This window comes from Emys orbicularis, chromosome 14 (assembly GCF_028017835.1).
Source record: "Emys orbicularis isolate rEmyOrb1 chromosome 14, rEmyOrb1.hap1, whole genome shotgun sequence".
Taxonomy (NCBI): domain Eukaryota; kingdom Metazoa; phylum Chordata; order Testudines; family Emydidae; genus Emys; species Emys orbicularis.
This window is the reverse complement of record NC_088696.1, coordinates 30,541,235-30,562,637: the sequence shown is the minus strand read 5'-3', so window position 1 is coordinate 30,562,637 and position 21,403 is coordinate 30,541,235. Positions and strand designations below refer to the sequence as shown.

General features: G+C 38.7%; 1 protein-coding gene across 1 annotated transcript in view; it reads left to right on the top strand.

Moving 5' to 3' along the window:
* The window catches only part of RPGRIP1L (RPGRIP1 like), a 125,524-nt gene extending 116,909 nt beyond the window's left edge, over positions 1–8,615 (top strand). Inside the window, exons 25-26 of the mRNA XM_065416580.1 lie at positions 6,437–6,570; positions 8,512–8,615. Coding sequence (XP_065272652.1) covers positions 6,437–6,570; positions 8,512–8,615 — 238 coding nt within the window. The remainder of the gene's footprint in view (positions 1–6,436; positions 6,571–8,511) is intronic.
* The last annotated feature ends 12,788 nt before the right edge of the window (positions 8,616–21,403 follow it).

Below are 21,403 nucleotides of genomic sequence, written 5' to 3'. Positions count from 1 at the left end.
CACTTCTTCATGTAGAAAACTTCGTTCCTGAGGTTCATTTTGGTTTTATACTTAAATAAATGGCTTTATTGTCAGAAACTTGCAGTGATGTTTGGCATTCAGCGTATGCCACTTTATACTTATCAACCAATAAGAAAATATGCAGCTAAATAGAATGCTTTACTATATTTAACATATGAGCAATAGGTAATCTGAGGACATGGGGGCCATTCCTGGAATCACATTTGGGTTAGCAATTGTGGAGTACCACACAATTTTCCTTCTTATGAGGCCCCACTAACTCTCTCCAGAAAACTCTTCATTTTTTATCAGGAAAAGGCTTTGTCACTACACCATAGAACTCAGTCAGAAGACTCAAGTCTCCTGCATTTTCCCCACAGACATATTGTATAACCTTGGGAAAGCCACTTAACCTCTCTGAGCCTCTGTTTCTACTTATCTTCCTTACACAAGTATTGTGAGGCCCTACTTCATTAATGTTTGTCAAACTTTTTGAAAGCATGGATAAAAGTGCTAAATAAGTGAATATCTCTTTTGATTTTGTGTGCAGTGTTGTAGCCGTGTTGGTTCCAGGATATTAGAGACAAGATAGGAGAGGCAGTATCTTTTATTAGACCCACTTCTGTTGGTGAAAGAGACAAGCTCGAAAGCGTGCCTCTTTCACCAAAAGAAGTGGGTCCAATAAAAGATATGACCTCTCTCCCCTTGCCGCTGCTTTGATTTTATTTTATTTATTAAATTCACCAGTTATTATTTATTAAAATACACTAGGGCTGTCAAGTGATTAAAAAAATTAATTGTGATTAATCGCGCTGTTAAACAATAATAGGATACCATTTATTTAAATATTTTTGGATGTTTTCTACATTTTCAAATATACTGATTTCAATTACAACACAGAATACAAAGTGTACAGGGCTCACTTTATATTTATTTTTTATTACAAATATTTGCACTGTAAAAAACAAAAGAAATAGTATTTTTTAATTCACCTAATACAAGTACTGTAATGCAATCTCGTTATCATGAAAGTTGAACTTACAAATGTAGAATTATGTACAAAAAAACCCTGCATTCAAAAACAAAACAATGTAAAACTTCAGAGCCTGCAAGTCCATTCAGTCCTATTTCTTGTTCAGCCAGTCGCTCAGACAAACAAGTTTGTTTACGTTTGCAGAAGATAATGCTACCCGCTTCTTGTTTACAGTGTCACCTGAAAGTGAGAACAGGCGTTTGCATGGCACTGTTGTAGCTGGTGTTGCAAGATATTTACATGCCAGATGTGCTAAAGATTCTTATGTCTCTTGATGCTTCAACAACCATTCCAGAGGACATGCGTCGATACTGATGATGGGTTCTGTTCGATAACAATCCAGAGCGGACCGACGCATTTCATTTTCATCGTCTGACTCAGATGCCACAAACAAAAGGTTGATGTCCTTTTTTGGTGGTTCAGGTTCTGTAGTTTCCACATCAAAGTGTTGCTCTTTTAAGACTTCTGAAAGCATGCTCTGCACCTCCTCCCTCTCAGATTTTGGAAGGCACTTCAGATTCTTACATCTTGGGTCGAGTGCTATAGCTATCTTTAGAAATTTCACATTGGTATCTTCTTTGTGTTTTGTCAAATTTGCAGTGAAAGTGTTCTTAAAACGAACAACATGTGGAGGGTCATCATCCGAGACTACTATAACATGAAATATATGGCAGAATGCAGGTAAAACAGAGTAGGAGACATACAATTCTCCCCCAAGGAGTTCAGTCATAAATTTAATTAACGCATTACTTTTTTAACCAGCGTCATCAGCATGGAAGCATGTCCTCTGGAATGATGGCCAAATCACCAAGAGGCATATGAATCTTTAGTGTATCTGGCATGTAAATGTCTCACGACGCCAGCTACAACAGTGCCATGTGAATGCCTGTTCTCACTTTCTGGTGACATTGTAATTAAGAAGTGGGCAGCATTATCTCCCTTAAATGTAAACAAACTTGTTTGTCTTAGCGATTGGCTGAACAAGAAGTAGGACTGAGTGGACTTGTAGGCTCTAAAGTTTTACATTGTTTTGTTTTTGAGTGCAGTCATGTAACCAGTAAACTACATTTGTAAGTTGCACTTTCATGATAAAGAGATTGCACCTACAGTACTTGTCTGCGGTGAATTGAAAAATACTATTTCTTTTGTTTATCGTTTTTACAGTGCAAATGTTTGTAATAAAAAATAATATAAAATGAGCACTGTACACTTTTTGTATTCTTTGTTGTAATTGAAATCTACCTCAACATTTGTTAAGTAGCTGGCACCCATTGATCACAGTCCATTACACTTACAATAATTGTCTCATTGTTACCTTTTTCTCTTCCCACTACCCCCACACCCCAAAAATCCTTGTCTGTAAGTTGTCTCTACCTGTTGTCTCTTGTCTTATATGCAGAATGTAAGCTCTTTGGGGCAAGAGCTATCTTTTTCTCATAGGTTTGTATAGTGCTTAGCACTGTGGAATTGGGTCTCAGAACAATAATTAATAATAAAATGTATTAATTTCCTCTTGCTGCCAATGGTAGTCCTGTATATGGAGTACTCACTGTTTAAAGAAATTCTGTTTAAAATTCCTTTATCCCTCGGACCTCCATTGGCATACAAGGTTTGTTTAGGTATCCACTCTATTCCCTTGGATTTTTTATAAATTATTTCTCAATGGTACCTTTGATAAGGTGGCAAAGTCTTTGCCTACTCTGTTAGCAGGTAGTGGACCCTGCCTGGAAATGCTGACTGGTTGCTGCTGACTCATTGGTAGTACTGCAGATTAGCCTAGTAAACCACAGAAAGGGAATGTAGGGGGTGGTTCTCTGGGCAGAGGGAACTAGAGTCTGTGAGAGAGAACCTAGAGCAGTGGTTCTCAAACTTTTGTACTGGTGACCCCTTTCACATAGCAAGCCTCTGAGTGCGACCCTCCCTTATAAATTAAAATCACTTTTTTATATATTTAACACCATTATAAATGCTGGGTTTGGGTTGGAGGCTGACAGCTCACGACCCCCATGTAATAACCTCGTGACTCCCTGAGAAGTCCCGACCTCCTGTTTGAGAACCCCTGACCTAGAGGGAAACACTAGGAACAGCCTCACATGGATAAGAAATCTTATCGCTATATTGTGTTTTTGCTATTTTAACTGCCAATAAAAAAGAACCCTACAAAGATTGAGTTTGGCCACTGTGTATTCTGTGCCACAGTGAGGTAAGGACTGTGCTGGTTCACAATTCCCTCCTCTATCTTCACCATCCCAATCACATAACTGATTTCTCCAAGTTTTTGAGTAACCATAGTTGCTGAATCACTTTGGCTGCATTCTGTGCTTTTAAGAATAAGTGTACGGTATTCCAAACATGCCTTTGTCTTTTAGAGAGTTTAAATAGTTTTCTTTGACGTTCATTTGATACTTCTCTTTTGTATCCAAGAATTATTTCCTTTTTTGCTTTTTGTTTTTTTATTTATTTGCACCTGTTGCTTAGTGCTATGCCAAAGATTTTAGAGTTGTATCCATCATAATCTGCCAGATCTTCTGCCTTCTTAATGTAGTTTCTGAGGTATTTTTCTTTTTTGTTCCCCCACCCTTTTTTCTTATTTTCTTATGTTCGTTGTGAGCTAAAAACAGGCATTTAAGTAAGTGAACTAAATATTTATTAGTTATAGCAGCTGAACACAAAAATACAACACTATAAAAGCATGTTGCAGTGGTTACTAATACTGTTAAGGGCTTTTAGGAGGATTTGTTTATTTTTTGTTTAAGGTATCATCTCTAATGGGCCTGGATTTTGTATAACTTGATTTTCTCATTTTGGATCATGGTTATTGAACAAAATTTTACGTGGTAAAGTTTACAAGGATTCATGGTTTAAACAACATTGCCAAGATATATCAAAAGAGTAGTTAGCTCTGAATTCCTGTCATTTGGTCAGTCCCAGTGTTTTTGGCCACTGCACAAGCCACTAATTGAAGTCAGCTCCAACAGAACACTACAATTATATGTTTAGAAGAAAAGTAATACTTGGATGCAGTGACTGAAATTTAAGTTTGCAGAAGATATGCAAATATTTTGTATAGCTGTTGGGCTTAGACATTAGGGATGGGCAAGTATTCCCTTATTTGGATTGGATAATAATTGTGTTCAGAGGTCTTACCAAATACACTATATTAAATTTTTTTTTAAACATACAGTGGGTACACAGTGATGGGGATAAAATATTAACTATATTTGGCAGGGGAATGAGGGCAGCAGCATAAGAGCAGAGAAAAAAAGGGAAATTAAGATTTTTTTTCTTTTATGGATGTTAATAATAGGACATGGCAAAAAGACAGGGATGGGGAGGTAGGGCCAGGACCGGCTCTAGGCACCAGCAAACCAAGCACATGGGTGGCACAATTCCAGGGGTGGCACTCCGGCCACCCCACCCCCTTTTTTTTTTTTTTTTTTTTTTTTTGCTTCGGCGTTGCGCTCTCGGAGGGTTTTTTTGCTCCTGGCGGCAAAAAACCTAGAGCCGGCCCTGGGTAGGGCACAGCAAAAGGCAACTGAATAGGCAAAACGTTTGGCAGGTATGTATCAGGCATTGAGTGCATGCAGCTGCAACAGCATGAGGACAGGTAAAGAGAAGATCAGAACTGATTTTCTTCTATTTAAATTGTAATGAGTGTCTTTGTACCTTATGAAATTATCATAGCATTATTGATTAAGACAAGAATCACTCTTTACTGACCGTGGTAACTAACGAAGGACTCAAATTAATGAATGCCGGAAATCCATATGGAGATGCACTTGCTGTGTATTTATACATGACTGCTGGATTTAGTTATTATCCAGCTTTGAACACCAAATACATAACACTCCATTACAAAGATGTTATTCTGGGGCAGCAGGCTTTGGATTCTAACTTTTGTTGTTGTTTTGGAACAAGAAATAGTGGTGGTTTTCTTAGCTAGAATATTCTCTTCTAGTAACTATTACAGATGAAATTCCCAAATATCTTACAGCTGAATATTTTGCAGTTGATTTACTGCTTCACTGAATATGGCTAGTATTTCTGCTATCTGGCTGATTTATTATTTGGTTTGCCCAGCCCCTGTATCTCTACCATCTATTTATCATGATTCAGTGTAATACCAAGAGAATGAGTGACCTTTGCATTTTGTTGTGTGGCTAAAGTTTATTATGTGGTATAACACTGAAGTAAAGCAGCAGATCTTCTGCTTGATGGCTTTCTGTAGTACAGAAAGATTTAACCAGCAACATTCTGATGATATTTAATTAATCATTTTTAGCCTGAAGGATACATATGGCAGCTAAGATTAAAAACATAACATGGAAATTGATTATTCCAGGTTCCCCCTCCACCCGAAGACAAAGTTTATTTGCCATTTCAAACAAATTGCAAATAAAGGTCATCACAGTAAAAAGCACAATAGTGATTTACATTTTCAAAGCATTATACATACATGAGTGCTCATAAAAAGCTCTGAGAGTTATATGGGAATAATCACTTTCTGTACCTCAGTTTCCTAATTTATAAAATGGTGAAGTGATTGAACAATATGAGCTAAGAATTTAGAAGTTCCTGGCTCTGAGAGCTATGTTCAGTCCTGTAGACAATTCTGCCTCTCTTAATATATTACCATGTGGACAACAATTGGGTGTCACCTTATGAAAAAATGTATTTAATCTAAAACAGGGGATCTCAACTTGGGGGTCACAAATGACCAGTACTTCCCATATTGCTAATTGGAGGAGGAGGCATATCTCAGCCAGCTGGGAAGGCAGTGGAGGTGTACCTGAATGATGTGCTATGAAAAATTGAGTCCTGCTATGGAAAGTGTTGAGAAGCACTAATTAAAAGCAGTAGCTTTCAACCTTTCCAGACTACTGTACCCCTTTCAGGAGTCTGCTTTATCTTGGATATCCCAAGTTTCACCTCACTTAAAAACTACTTGCTTACAAAATCAGACATAAAAATACAAAAGTGTCTCAGCACACTATTACTGAAAAATTGCTTACTTTCTCATTTTTACCATATGATTATAAAATAAATAAATTGGAATATAAATATTATACTTCCATTTCAGTCTATAATATATAGAGCAATATAACCAAGTTGTATGAAATTTTAGTTTGTACTGAGTTTGCTAATGCTTTTTATGTAACCTGTTGTAAAACTAGGCAAATATCTAGATGAGTTGATGTACCCCTGGAATACCTCTGCATACCCCCTGGGGTATGTGTACCCCTGGTTGAGAACCACTGATCAAGAGTTGTTTTATATGCTAAACTGGAAATTTCTAGATATGCTCTGCCTTTATATTTGTTTGTTTTATTGTCTGGATTTAGTCCCCAAGTGATTGGGTGTTATGGATCATTTCAAGAGTGAGAATTTTTGTTTTTTTCTCAGCATACGATTTACAGTGGTTAGTGACCCTCCAGAAGATGAACAAGATCTTGAGTGTGAAGACATTGGCTTTGCTTACGTCAGTCTAACGGAGATATTTCAGAAAGAAAAAGACATAATTGAGCAAGATATTGATGGTAAGTTTAGCAGAGTTCTTAGTTTTAACTTTTGACATCCGTTCATTTCAAAATTTTACTAGAGTTTTTCTTCTCTGCTCTGAGAGGTTTCATACTTAATTATTTAATTATTGTTATAATATTGAACCATACAGCATCACTTTAATAAATTGTCACAATTCATCTGCACATACAACTTATTCCTGAAAATAAATAGTATTGCCTAAAACTTAAAGAACTTAATATAATTAGTATTATCTTCTAACTAAGAGTTACACAGTCCCTGGTTTGGAAAAAATCTGAACAGTATTACTAGTAAAGTATTATTAGATTAATCAGTTTACAAAACCTGAGACTGTTAGGCCTAATTACTCACTAGTATATTTTTATCTTTTGTACAAGCAGAGTATTATTAGTATTAAATGCTAATAAAGCCTCTGAACTTATTAATTTTATATTCAACATTTTTGTCAATAATATCCTACTACAAATAGCTATCTATCCATTGTAGGCAATTATAGCATTTCTGTGGTGTCAAAGGGCCAAATGTTGGTTCTTTTTTGAGTGATTGCTCATGTCTATTCCACAATAGGTGTGCGTGCTCGCCACGTGCACCGGTGTCGGAAGTTTTTCCCCTAGCAGTACCCGTAGGGGAGCGCCCCAGCGATCCCTGGAGTGGCACCTGCATGGCGCGGTATAAGGGGTGCCACGTGCTCCCCCCCACCCTCAGTTCCTCCTCCTTCACCTTAGAGCACAGGGCCTGGCGCCCTCGTCTGTCAGGGTGCACTTGGCGGCCATATCGGCCTTCCACCCACCGGTGCAGGGGCACACGGTATTCTTCCATGCCATGACTGGCCGATTCCTTAAGGATTGTCTCTTCCCATACGTTAGGCCCCCTGTCCCGCCTGGGACCTGAACTTGGTGCTTGCCCAGCTGACGGCCCCCCCGTTTGAGCCGCTAGCTACGTGCACCTTTTGTGGAAGGGTAGCCTTTCTGGTAGCGATCACGTCGGCTAGGCAGGTCTTGGAACTCAGGGCCCTGACCTCCGAGCCCCCGTACATGGTGTTCCATAAGAATAAGATCCAGCTTCGCCTACATCCTTCGTTCCTCCCGAAGGTGGTCTCCGCCTACCACATGGGTCAGGACATTTTCCTGCTGGTCCTATACCTCTGTTTTAAAATGTGTTTTAAAGTGTGTTAGCTAAATGTCAAGTTTTTAAACACCATTTAAGCACCCAATGTAGACAAAGATGTCAATGTTTTAAAAATGTGTTATCTGGACACGGTTCACCAGGGTTCACCAGGTAAGGGGGAATAATGTCTTTGTCTACACTTGTCTACAGCATGCAAGAAGCCTGGAGTCAAAATCATATTGTGCTTCACCCAGACATCATCAACTTGTCATCTGTATATTAATATCTGAACTGCACGATTCAAGCCCCAATCATGCACACAGCTGGCTATAACAATTCACACTTCATCTGCTTGTGTACTAATGCATAGATAACAAGGGTCTGATTCAACTGCTGCTGAAGTTGATGGCAACACAGTCATTGACTTCAGCAAGAGCAGGATCAAACCCTAAATGTATACGTTTCCTCGTGTGATATTTATTTACTATGAAAAATGAACAAACAATTTGCGAAGGTATATAATAAATTCTGCTTTCTTAGCTTGAAAATTAAACCTTGCACCAATCATTATTGAGGTGGAATTTAAAGTATTCCTCCATCCTAGTGTTGGAAGGTCTCAATCCTGTAAGGTGCCGAACACCATCTCCTCCCCCTCACTTCAGTTGGGTGGATAGTACTCAGCATCTTGCAGGATTGAGCACTAGAACTGACAGCTATTTTTTTAACCTTGTATGGGTGCCTTTTAATCTTCCCAAATGCTAAAGTGAAATTATTGTAACACAAAAACTAAATTAAATTGCTAATATTGTTGTCTGATGTTTTCTTTCTAGTTTTCGATTCACAAGATGATAGTGCAGTAATTGGAAAGCTCAAAGTAACAGTGGAGGCCCTCCATGCTCTGCACTCAGTCTATGAGGAACACAAAGATGACTAGAAGGCATGAAAGAAAAGTGTGCCTACAGATGCTTCTTCTCCCAGTGTAAATACATGCTTGATAGCTCTTCGAAGATGAGATTTTTGTAATTACTACAGTATATTTAATGTATAATTTATATGAAAAGGATGCTTGATTTATAGTTGTAAAGTTTTGTATACTTTTCAGTCTGTTTGTTTTTATATTTCCCCCTAAGGCTTAGACTCCCTCCACAATGGACAACGTCTTGTAAATAATTAATACCTACATGATTGAATGATGTGCTTTATTTGCATTTGCAACATTTTTTCTTACATAAAACAGTAATAAAATGCAAGTTGAATTTTTAATTTTTAATAAAAAAGCTTAAGCCTTAGAAAACTGATTAAAAATACTTTTATGTTATCCCTAATCACCCCACTAAATGCAATGCCTGTGATTAGCCTCATTAAGAATTTTATACTGTGAAGATTTTATTAGAAGCAATATATGAAAATTACTTGGATTAATGTGTTAATCTGCCTCTTTAAAATGCTAATATCCATTTTATGCACATTAAATCTCAGTATGCGTTTTCTTTGATGCGTGCAGTTTCTATCAATTAAATATAAAGAATGTGGCTAGTCGCAAGACTTATTAAATTACTGCAAGCTTTTTTAAAAATAACTTTTGCCCTTCTACTAACATTATAAGTAGTTGTTTATGATTACCATGATTTGAAGGAGGGGGAGGGTGGACTCAATTTTCATATACAGTAAAAGAGATTTACAGTTTCAACCAACAGCTATCAAAGCATAGAAAGAAAATATAAAAGAATCAATCAGATTCTGTTCCGCTTAGTTTGAGCTGTAGGGACAGGCAAGTGTTTTTTTGATCACTTTTAAAACTTACATCAAACACATACAATGATCCTTGTATCTGGATAACCAGTGGCTAGAAAGGAGCTTGGAAAGTTAATTTTCTAGCTTTTAACCAATCTCAATGAAAGATTTAATTGATATTTTTAATGGAGCTGTGAATCAATGCAGCAAAAGGATTGTCTCTGGAGAACTAGGATATAATGCATTTCATTTTTTAATTTACTTTATTTGTCATTTTCTTCAAAGGATTTTATAGGCTGTGGGTTTTCACTGTTTGCAAACAGGCTATGTTTCTTCATAAGCATATGTAAAGTATTCAGAGAGATAAGTAATTTATTAAAATCTACCTAATTTGCCGTGATATATTAAATCTCTGCTTCAGTGATCACAGACCATTTCATTTAGAGAATTAGGCATTCGCTCTTTGTGTGATTAAACCTCTGGAAAATGAGTTCTTTGCTCCTATTTGTGAACATTCAAAGCCTGCTAATGGCAAGAAGATGGAATAGATTATGAGACAATTCATTACAGTTCAACAGCAAAAAAAAAAGCAGCTATAATGCAAAAAAGCAAGTTTGAATATCTGCATACAGTTTGAACCATCTGTGCTCTAATCGTGTTAATAATGCCTCTTCGTCTTTAGGAGGCTTTGAAATGACATCCATACAGTATTAATTTGTTGATGTACATTATGAGGCCAATGGAATATATTCTGACCACAGATATCTCTAAATTTTACCATGAATTGATGGATGCCTCCATTTTAGGGCCTACCATCTACAGGAGCAGTATTGCTCTCATCCAGACTTTGTAAATCCTCATAATTCAATCCTCTGGAACATTCTGGAGACCGCAGGCATTTGCATTCCTAAACTCCTCCATTCCTTGTAAACAGCCATATGTATATTTGTCACTTGGGCTGGCTCTTAGCTCATCGTTTTGGACACTATTTCTAGCTTTCTTTGGCACTGTGCATCTGTATTGTCATTAAGACTGTTGTTATGTATTTTGGTAATTTAAAACAGCTAGATTCAACACTGAGATTAACCAAGTGGCTTTTCAGAAATTTTGTTGTGGTATTCTACCAGGAGGTTCATATTATTATTCCGATACTTGCAACCCAAACTAAATATCTTCCATATAAACAAAGGAGTGAGTTGTATTGATTTTTTGTGACTGTTTACTGAGTTACAGAACTATTATTAATGCTTATTTTCTTCTGAAGTAAACCATGTGGTAAAATTAGAAAATCAACCATATTCATCTTACATGTTCAACCATGTTCATGTTACATTTACAGTAACACCCTTAACATTTAATCTTCACCATCTGAAGTTGGAAACTGAGGCTAAGCTACCAAATTCATTACACATCGCTCTCTATGGTAAATTACTGCAGTATATTCTGGTTGATATTTGGTTACATCATGGTAACAATTCTCAGTGACGCCGACATTAACATGTCTAATATGCTTCAGGTTCTTAACCATATTTCATTGTAAAGCTGACTATTTTCTAGTTTCTGATTTAAAAAAAAATTATCCCAATTTCTTTTCATATTGTTACTAGTAAGACATGTTATTTAGTGTGGATTTTCCCAGCAAATGAACTCGACAATATTACATCTTGTGTAGTTTTTTTCCCCCCTGCAGTAAGTAGTTTGTATTTCCAACCTGCTCTTAATCCTGGTTCCAAATTGTAACTAGTGCAGGAAAAGTAACACAAAGAGGTACATATAGAAACTGCAATGGTATCATTAATATGTGCATAGATAGCTGTGAGCAGCCTGAAAAAAGTCCCCTTCTGCAAACGGTTCCATCTATTGCAACTACTTTTGTCTAGACTAAAACAAAACTGTTTTTTAATGTACTGGCAAACATTTTAAGTAAGTGCTGCTTTAAAAAACATGTTAAACTCTCTACTGGATGCTAACACATTTTTAACAGTACTTAATTTAAACATATTAGCTAATATATTAAAAAAAAAAAAAAAAAAAACTTTTCCTAGTCTAGACAAGGCCTTAGAAACGGAGTAAATTGTTTAGGGATGTGTACAAAGAGGTCATGGATAAGTTGGGTTGGGCATGTACAGTCAAACCATACTCGCGTACCTCCTTTGCTGTGCCATATTATACCCCTCTGCTTTACTTGTTATGGCCTGCATGGCAAGCTCCTTGTAACTACAGTGAAACAAGGATTGCAGAAGGTTTCCTTTGCTGTGCACTACAACAACTGCGCTGCTGTTCCTGCAGGCTTTCTGGTGTTTGTGTCGGTATGCACAGGTAAGCCAAAGTTAGGCACAAAGTGTTCCAATTTTTGTCTACCGTTCCCTCTCATATAAATGGTCAGGTAACTCAGGAATAGAACACTTAGGTACAAAATACCCCATGCATCTAGACAGTAATCATGTGAATTCAGTTAGTCAATTATGCTATATGAAGAATCACCACTTATTTTATTGTGCATTTATACTATTATATATGACTCATGAAATTATCTGTGTTGAGAAGAGTTTGAGGTTTCCTAAACTTGACTTCATTAGCACTTTTACAACCAAAGACAATATTATTAGTATAAATATTTTTGGTTATAAAACATTTTGTTTTCAGTGTACAATAGCACATTTGCATAATATCACAAAAACACAAAGGATAAGTAGGCCAAACAACAGCTGTTGCATTCAGTTTTCTCAGTTTGTATTAGAACTGATCATTGTGTACAAATTCAAATCCTCCTATAATTTTGCCACATATATTAATATGTTTGAAGGCAAGAAAAACTTCATTTTTTGTATACAGTTGGGTATTCAGATTTGTATGCAGGAGTATGATAATATTTCAAACCAATTTTTTGTGTGTTCCACAAAGGGACAAATATTTACAATTAGTTTTACTTTTTGAATTGGTCATTCAAACTTTAGGCATTAATAATTAGAACTAAGCCCCAATCCTGCAACTGTGCATGGATGGACTGCATTGCCTGAGCAGAATCTCACTGAATCTCTGCAGATGTCTCTGTATCATTACTGCAGAATAGGAACCACAGTCCGTTCAAAGACTTGTTGTTGTTTTTTTAAGTTTACTTTTGACAAGGTATGCAAAAGGTATTACACTGCTTTTGTTCATTTATTTTTGATATTGCTGATTAACTCATGGAATAATTGTACATGCATTTTTGAAAGCAGGTAAGATAAATGTTTGACTTCAACAGAGTTATTACTCAAAGGAAGAATTTGGCCCTCTATGTTGTATCCCTTAATACTGAGTAATTTTACCTGTTTATAGGTTGAGAAAGAAGTAGTAAACTAAAGATACTCTTAAAAGAGATACAATAAAGAATGAACTGAAATGACATGTCTTTTTTAACAAATAAGTGAACTTTATTAATTACAAATTAGTGTAATTCATTGAGGGCTTGATCCTGCGAGAGGCTGAGGAATGTGACCCATATAAGTGATTCAGACAGGGCCGTCCGGGGGGGGGGGGGGGCAAGTGGGGCAATATGCCCCGGGCCCCTCAGGGGCCCCCACGAGAATATAGTATTCTATAGTATTGCGACTTTTTTTTAAGGAAGGGGCCCCTGAAATTGCTTTGCCCCAGGCCCCCTGAATCCTCTGGGCAGCCCTGGATTCAGATAAAGTCAATGGGACTACTCACATATTTAGTTAACTATATGCTTAAGGACAAATCTTAGATTCTTCGGACTCTATAAGAAATTTGTCATTGACTGAAATGGAATAAGAATTTAACCCTACGGTCTTTCCTAAATCAGCGTCAAAGTGCTCAGCACCTAGCAGGATGAAGTAGTAACTTAATGTCAATGGGTTTTAGTTACAAAACATCTGTTTCTAAATTATTAGCACCCAGTTTGGAACATTTTGTCTGAGGAGGTAAAAAGGTGGCTTAAGAACTCTGAAAACTGGGATAATGGAAATGCTTACAGGCTCTTAATTGAAGTAGCTCTACCATGTTATGGCATAATACTATGTTAATGTACAGTTAACAGTTAATTTAACATTGATTCAGCCACTTAACATTTTGTACAGAAATATAAATGATTGGAGGCATTTTAGTGTTGATTTACATGTTTTACTGCTCACTGTAGTAATGGTGTCAAATTTCCATCCACTCTCTTGTGAAGCAATTGACAAAAAATAGCTACAGTGTTTTATGGTTAGCAATGTGGTTTATTCAGGGGTTTGTTTGTTTTTTTTTAGACTTTCAGTAATAACACATTTTCCAGTTTACTGCTGCTTTACTTGCATACAGTATTTATTTGGTTAGGGGGGAGGGTTTAAGAGTAAGAGAGGAACCAGATTAATCAACTAAAAAAAAGCCCAAGAGAAAATGTATGCTTTTCATGTCCTTCATTCATTATTGTTAATGCAGGAATACTTGAAATTATGAGCTGTGAGCTTGGAACCTCTGCACACACCCATGTCCTCATAACAAAATGCAAATTATTGAGTAATCCGACAGCAATAGCAGTAACAACACAACACAGGCTTGCATGTGTTCTAACAATCTGATTAACATTTTTGTGGATTTGAAAAATATATATTATATTTAGTCAAACTGGCATCTTTGGTGAATGCAAAATAATTTCCTTATGCATTAATGCAACAGGAAGTGAATTGTGTCTGTGAAAGACTACCAGGAAAAATGTGGTCTGTCTAAAAAAAAAAAAAAAAAAAAAAAATCAACAAAATGAAGTTTTTTCTATGTTAATACCAGTCAATCAATTATTAGTCTGTTTATTCATTCCTAAATATAATAAGGCATCCATAGCTGAAGGCCCTTGGCTTCCAAGACAGAGAAGAACTAAAAACAGGATTTATCATACATAAGGCAATTTGCCCAATGCGATCAAAGAACATGCATAAACTCCACATAAGACACTACAAATGGAAAAGGGAACAAATAAAAGTAATAAAACGCACGGTAGCTAGCAGTCTTTCTACATTTTAAAACAATTTTTTATAGTTTTTCTAGTACAGTCAATTTCATTAGCATACCAAAAGTAGCACCATTTTGGAACTTATTTCTGGTGGGTTTGGTCATGTCTATGCCCTAATTTGCCTGTGTTTCTTATTTTAAAACACACAAGTTCAGCAAATTATGCTAATGATGTCTTTTTTAAAAAAAAATAAATGTAACTGGAGCAAGAACATACATTCTTAATATATTGCAACCCACCTATATTCATTTAAACCAAAATCAGATAGTGTAAATAAATAGTAATATTTATTTTAGAGTGAAATTCCCACTCATATGCTACCCAAGGGCTAACTAATAGGGCACTGTACAGAAAACTCCATAGGGGTAGTGAGGGAATGAAATGTACACATCCTATCACCTGCATGTAGGTTAAGGGTCTGCAACACAGACCCTTTATGGCCACTGTCAGCTCCTACAAATAGGTTCGCCGCCGCTGGTTCTGCATACTTGAGAATCCCATTCCCTTCCCCAATTCCTTCCTTCCCTTAATGCACTGGCCTGTTCAGGCCTAGCTCAGAGACCCCCTCTGCAGTGTACAGGATTCAGAGATCCCCTGAATGAGCTCTCCATCTTAGATAGTCCCTTCGCACAATCCCACCATAGAGGTCTTCCCACGGGGGGGGTCAATTTCACCTTTAGAAACCAACTGATGAGAGAGATGTGTGAAACATAGATAACTGCTTGGATTATGATGCTGTGAACTAAAAAGTCTCGTATTTGCCACACACTTTAGCTGACTGAAAATCCTCATCCCATCACACCCATAACTATGATTTTGTTTTCTCCTGGATGTTGGATGGCTGTTTGAATTCTGAGGAAATATGAGCACATTTTACCTGTTTCAGGAGTGAACAAATGGCCTGTTTTTGTACCTTTGCTAAGACATGTCCTGTGATGCAAATCTTCAAAAATTTTCTCAATACTTTTAAATCCAGCACTTTGTGATATACCTGGCATGAGAACCATTGATTCCAAGGGATTTAAAGTGCAGTGAGAAGACCTGAATGCTTAATTTAAAAAAAAAAAAAAAAAAGTTCAGAAATTTGTCCAGGGATTATAAATGGCACATGTTCCTGTTTCCCTCATTGCTAAGTAAAGTGCTGATCTGGACCAAGCTGTACATCCTATGGGGTATTCTGAACTCTGAAGCTTCTGTGGAAATAAATGAAAGATGAATAGATTGTGCCATTGCATGGAGGCAACACTTATGGCTTCACATTTTATGTTTAAGGAACCAAGGTCTTGTTAATGATGGAAGGGGAGAGACGGATATTGTCACATTACGTGGTGTTAAAAGCCAGTCATATACAACACTGTGCCAGATGTGGGAGAGATGGAAGGGGATGCTGCCTCCCCAGTGCCTCCTTGCAACTTCCCTGGGTTCAGTTCCTAGCGCTGAGCAGGGGCTTTTCCCCCTTCTTCTTTCTGGAAAACGCTGCACTTCCCATCTGCCTCCAGCAGGGGCGGCCTGTGTGCAGCCAGCAGCAGAATGCTTGTTGTCTTTTCTCTGCTGGGTGCCAAGAGCAGCCATCGGCCTCCTGTCAGGCACGTGAGGCTGGCCCTGGGGGGCGGGGCGCACCCCTGGGGTTGTGGGAGGCGGAATGGCTGGAGGCGGCAGAGAGGGTTCGAGTGGGTGGGGAGACGGAAGCCTGGCCAGGTCCTGGGAGCGCTGGGGTTTTCTGGGCAGACTGGGCGGGGGAGGGCAGCAGTGGGGACCTTACAGAGTGGGCATGGGGAGACACTAAGGGTCTGTCGACGCTCCCCGCAACTATGCCCAGGTCTGTGGGACCCAGGCATGCGGGACTCGGTGCTCCCCAGCCCGTGCTTGAGCGTCCACACTGCGTTGTAAGCAAGGGCTGACCGATGCTGGACCCGGGTCTCACAACGGGGCTGACATGCCCGTTCTGTGCTTCGCACACCGCCTGACTCCGGTCTGCATCCACACTGCAAAACCACAGGGCTTGGGCCCAGGTCTCAGCGGGACTTGGGCTCTGCCCCTCCCTTCCCCCAGCAGGGTCCTAGACCCCAGGTCCTGAGTCAGACTGATTTCTGTGCGAATGGAAGGGGGGCTTAGTCTCAAACCTGAATCAGGCCTCAGTTTGGAGTGCCGTGTAGACATATTCCTCGAGAGCCCAGGGAGGGGAGGCGGGACAGAGGTAGGGTGGCCAGCTGTCTGGTTTTCTACTGGAACCGCCCGGTCGAAAAGGGACCCTGGCAGCTCTGGTCAGCACCCCTGACCAGGCCGCTAAAAGTCCGGTCGGCAGCGCAGCGGGGCTAAGGCAGGCTCCCTGACTACCGTGGCTCTGTATGGCTCTTGGAAACAGTGGCATAAGCAAGGCTCATATGTGTAGGAGCAGTCAGGGGGCTTCGCGTGCTGCCCCCGCCCCAAGCACAGCCCCTGTAGCTCCCATTGGCCGCAGCACCAGTGTAGGAGCCGGAAGGGGGTCATGCTGCTGCTTCCAGGAGCTGCTTGAGGTAAGCATCACCCAACCCTTCATCCCCAGCCCCACCCCAAAGCCCGCATCCCCAGCCAGAGCCCTCACCCTTCTGCACCCCAATTCCTTGCCCCAGCCCAGAACACCCTCCCACATGCCGAACTGTTCAGCCCCAGCCCGGCCCCACACCAGAGCCCCCACCCCAACCCGGTGAAAATGAGCGAGTGAGTGAGGGTGGGGAGAGCGAGCGACAGAGGGTGGTGGGGGTGGAGTGAGCAGGAGTGGGGTCACAGAGTAGGGATGGGGCAAGGGTGCTCCATTTTGTGCAAGCAGAAAGTTGGCAACCCTAGACAGAGGTGGAATGAGAGGTGGTAGAAGAAAGATCCTGGGATGAGGAGAGAGAGAGAGAGAAAGGTAGGAAGAGATTGGGGGTAGAGCGATAGGAAAGGGATGAAGAAGGTAAATAGTAGAAGAGGCAGAGAAGAAAAGTTAATGAGAGGGAAAAGAGAGTGGCAATAGTGGAAGGAATGGAAGGGTTGGGTGGAGAGCGAGCTAAGGAAAAGCAAGGTGGGTGGCAAATTAATCTGCACTGCTCAATAGAGAGTTAGATGCCGTCGGCCGAAACACACACATCCTGTGCTTGCTATTAAATCACACTAGGCAGCAGGAAGCATGGTTCTTTAGGCCGAGGGTGGGCTGGAGAGCCTTGCTGACAGAGGTGAGAGTTGGCACTACACTCCTGGCTGTGAATGGAAGGAAGCCCCAGTGTTGCTACATATGGAGAAAGGAATATGCTGCTTTGTTTTGTTTTTCACGCTATTGAGTCTGGGTTTTTTAAAATATTTTTAACACCATTTTTTTGTGCCACTGTGGTTTTGTGCATGTTTATTGGTATTCTAACAGAAACAAGCCTGCCATCTGAAGGTTTTGCTAATGTAGAATTCCAGTTAACTATCAGCAAGATTCTTAATGATGAAATTCTTGATGAAATTCTTAAAGATTCTACACTTGGATGATGAGAGGGTCTGAACATGCTTTTTATTAGTCTGCATAAAATATCAGAGCCCAGTAAAATTCATAAGGTTTAGAAGTTCAGATAAGTATAAATTAACCTGTTTGGTCTCAACATTGGATTAGAATTCTCCCAGTACTCTCACTTTCCACAGGGTGGAGCAGTTTAATTCAATTATTTAAATCACTTTTGATTTTCTACCACTGATTTTAAATCTAGCCAAGACATTGTAAAACTGATTTGAAAGTTTATGCTATTGAAAATTTAGATACTACTGATAGGATATCTTACCAATTTTCTAAACTATTATAGGCAAAAAACAAAATATTGAAAATTAAGGCCCTGATTCTGCAAACACTTAAGCAGGTACATAACTTTACTCATTTGAATAGTCCTACTGAATTCAGTGGGAGTACCTGTTATTAAGGTTAAGTATGTGCATAAGTGTTTCCAGCAACAATTGCTAATATTTTTTAATAACAACTTTTCTCTCAGTGGTATAAAATCTTTATCCCTTCAAAATTAAGATGCATAAGTGCTATCAATTAAAATGCATTTATCCTAGTACATTAACATAATTATTGAGAATCTTTTTATATACACACAGGCCAACATTTTCAAAACTTGTCATATTTAAGTACCTACGTATCTTAGTGACTTAGGTACTGAAAGCCCTGATGGAGGGTATAGCTTGGCTGAAGCATTTTACCTTTCTTCACTTGTGGAAGTAGAATATGTTGGAAGGTAGTTTGGTTGCACATACAGCATGGGCTATTTGCTTATCAATTTTGTGTTGTTCTCACAACAAGGATGTTAATGAGGCATTAGACTTGTATTTTTGTTTTTGTTTTTTTAGCATAGATGAGCATTTTAAGTGTGAAAGTTCTCAGTAGAAAAACATCCCTATGTAAAATCTGAAATTCTACTAACAATTAGGAAACGAATTGAAGAAACAAGTACAAATAGCCACTTTAGCCATTTAAGAAAATTAAAAGCTGCCAGTTTGTCAAACTATCTTTTGTTATGCCAGATAAATAAATAAATAAAAATGTGGTTGATCTTTATTTATTTATTTATTTATTTGTTTAAAATAATGATTTTCAGGCACCCTGACTCCCATTGACGTTTCCATTACTTCCTGGTATCAGCCAAGTTAGACATAGGGGAAGACATTTTGATGCCATTGAAGTCAATGGCAAAACTCCCATTGACTTAGCAGGGCCAGGATTTTACCTTTAGTCAACAGCCTTGCTTTAGCCAAGCACGTCTGGTCTTCTCTAAAATGCTAGAAGTACAGTAGGTTAAATTCATCACTGGCATAAGCTGGTAGAATTTCACTAAAGTGTGTGGTGTTGCACCCATAATTGTGGTGAATTTGGCTCATTTTTCACTTAATTAAATCAGATTAATTTGTTCCTTTATTTAATTTGACTGAAACCTAAGAAACCAAATAATTTCGTACATAGGTCATGCTTAAAAGCTTTTCAGTTCACTTAGATAACTAAACATTATCTCAATGTTTTCAGTATTTCCTAGGTATTACTACTAGTTATAGGAAAGGGTAGGGAATATTGCAAACACTGATTAATCAAACTTATCTAGTCATCCAAAGGAACATAAACCCATAATTCCCTTCTGTACCTCATAGGCAATTTAGGAAAGGGATAGATAAGAAGACAGAAAATATCATAATGTCACTATGTAAATGCATAGTATACCGACACCTTGAATACTGTGTGCAGTTGTGATCACCCTGTCTCAAAAAAGATATGTTAGAATTGGAAAAGGTACAAAGAAGGGCAACAAAAATGCGGGCTGATACAGCTTGCATATTCAGAGAGATTGAAAAGACTGTGACTTTTCAACTTGGAAAAGAGACAACTAAGGGGGGATGTGATAGAGGTCTATAAAATCATGAATGGTGTGGAGAAAGGTAATAAGTTAGTGTTTTTTACCCCTTCACATAACACAAGAGCCACATAATACCCAATGAAATTAATAGGCAGCAGGTTTAAAACAAACAAAAGGAAGTACTACTTCACACAACCCACAGCCAACCCGTGGAACTTTTTGCCAGGGGACGTTGTGAAGGCCAAAACTATAATTGGGTTTAAAAAAAGAACTAGATAAGTTAATGGAGGATAGGTCCATCAATGGCTATTAGCCAAAATGGTCCAGGATGCAACCCCATGCTCTGGGTGTCCTAAGCCTCTAACTGCCAGAAGCAGGGATTGGACGACAGGGGATGGATCATTTGATAATTTCCTTGTTCTGTTCATTCCCTCTGAAGCATCTGGCATTGATCACTGTTGGAAGCCAGGATATTTGACTAGATGAACCATTGATCTGACCCAGTATGGCCATTCTTATGTGCTCTTTATGTTCTCTGTCAATAATTTTTCCTTTGTTTTGCTCAAAACAGAAAGGAACAGGTGATGCACATTCTAGAAGAGAGAAGAACAGTGAAAATTTACGTTAATAGAACTGACCATTTCCAGAAAACATCTTCAATTGTTTCCTTTCATGATAAAATAATGAGCCTTCATGTATTGAAATCCTCCATAGCTAGATGGATCAAAGGCTGTATTACCAGCGTTTATTCAGCCATAGATAAAGCTCTTTCAGAAGAGATCAGAGCCCACACATTATGTTTCACACTGGTATGAAACATTGTTGTCCACCACACAGGAAATTATCTGCCCCTTTGTCATCCATCATTACCTTCATGATGTTTTTCCAGTTTGATAGTCATATCTTTGCAGATCATGCTTCGGAACTGCCCTATAATGGGTCCGTGCTACTTTTTAATTTTAGTGATGGGAGAACATTCTCCTTTCAGTCCTACCTTATCTCCTCCTCTCTGTTCATCTCTCGTACGTAATTATGTGACCCATGTTACTGTAATATCTGAGCATCTTACAGTCTTTAATATATTTATCCTCACAATACTCCTGTGAAATAGGGAAGTGCTAACATCTCTGAGGCATAAAGAGACTAAGTGACTTGCCCAAGTAAGCCTGTGGCAGAGCAAGGATCTGAATCTAGGTTTCCTGATTCCTAGGCTAGTACCCTAATGACTGGATCATCCTCCCTCCCTCCTGACTTTTCCTTATTGTTTGTTAAGTACCAAAAGTCTCAGATATGAAGAGTAGCCAGGCTGCACAATGGGAAATTTGTTCCCTGAATGATTCTCTGTCTAGAACTCATCTTTTCCCCATTCATCCCCAACCAATAGAGTTTCTTTAGGTATTTCCATGGTGGCCTTTGAGTCAATGCATATACTTAATAAGGTGTGTTACTGTTAAGAAATTCATATTTAACCAACTAATAGGAATGTAGAGTTTCTATACAACTTTGGAAGTACTTGTCTGGCTCCAGGGCAGAGAACGGTCAGGGCCAAGCCCCAGAGCCTCTTTTATAAATCTGACTTGCTTCTAAGGTTTGAAGGAAATGATGTTCAGCCTTAATATCTCAGAGTGGGCAGATGGTCAGTCCCTGAAAGAAAAT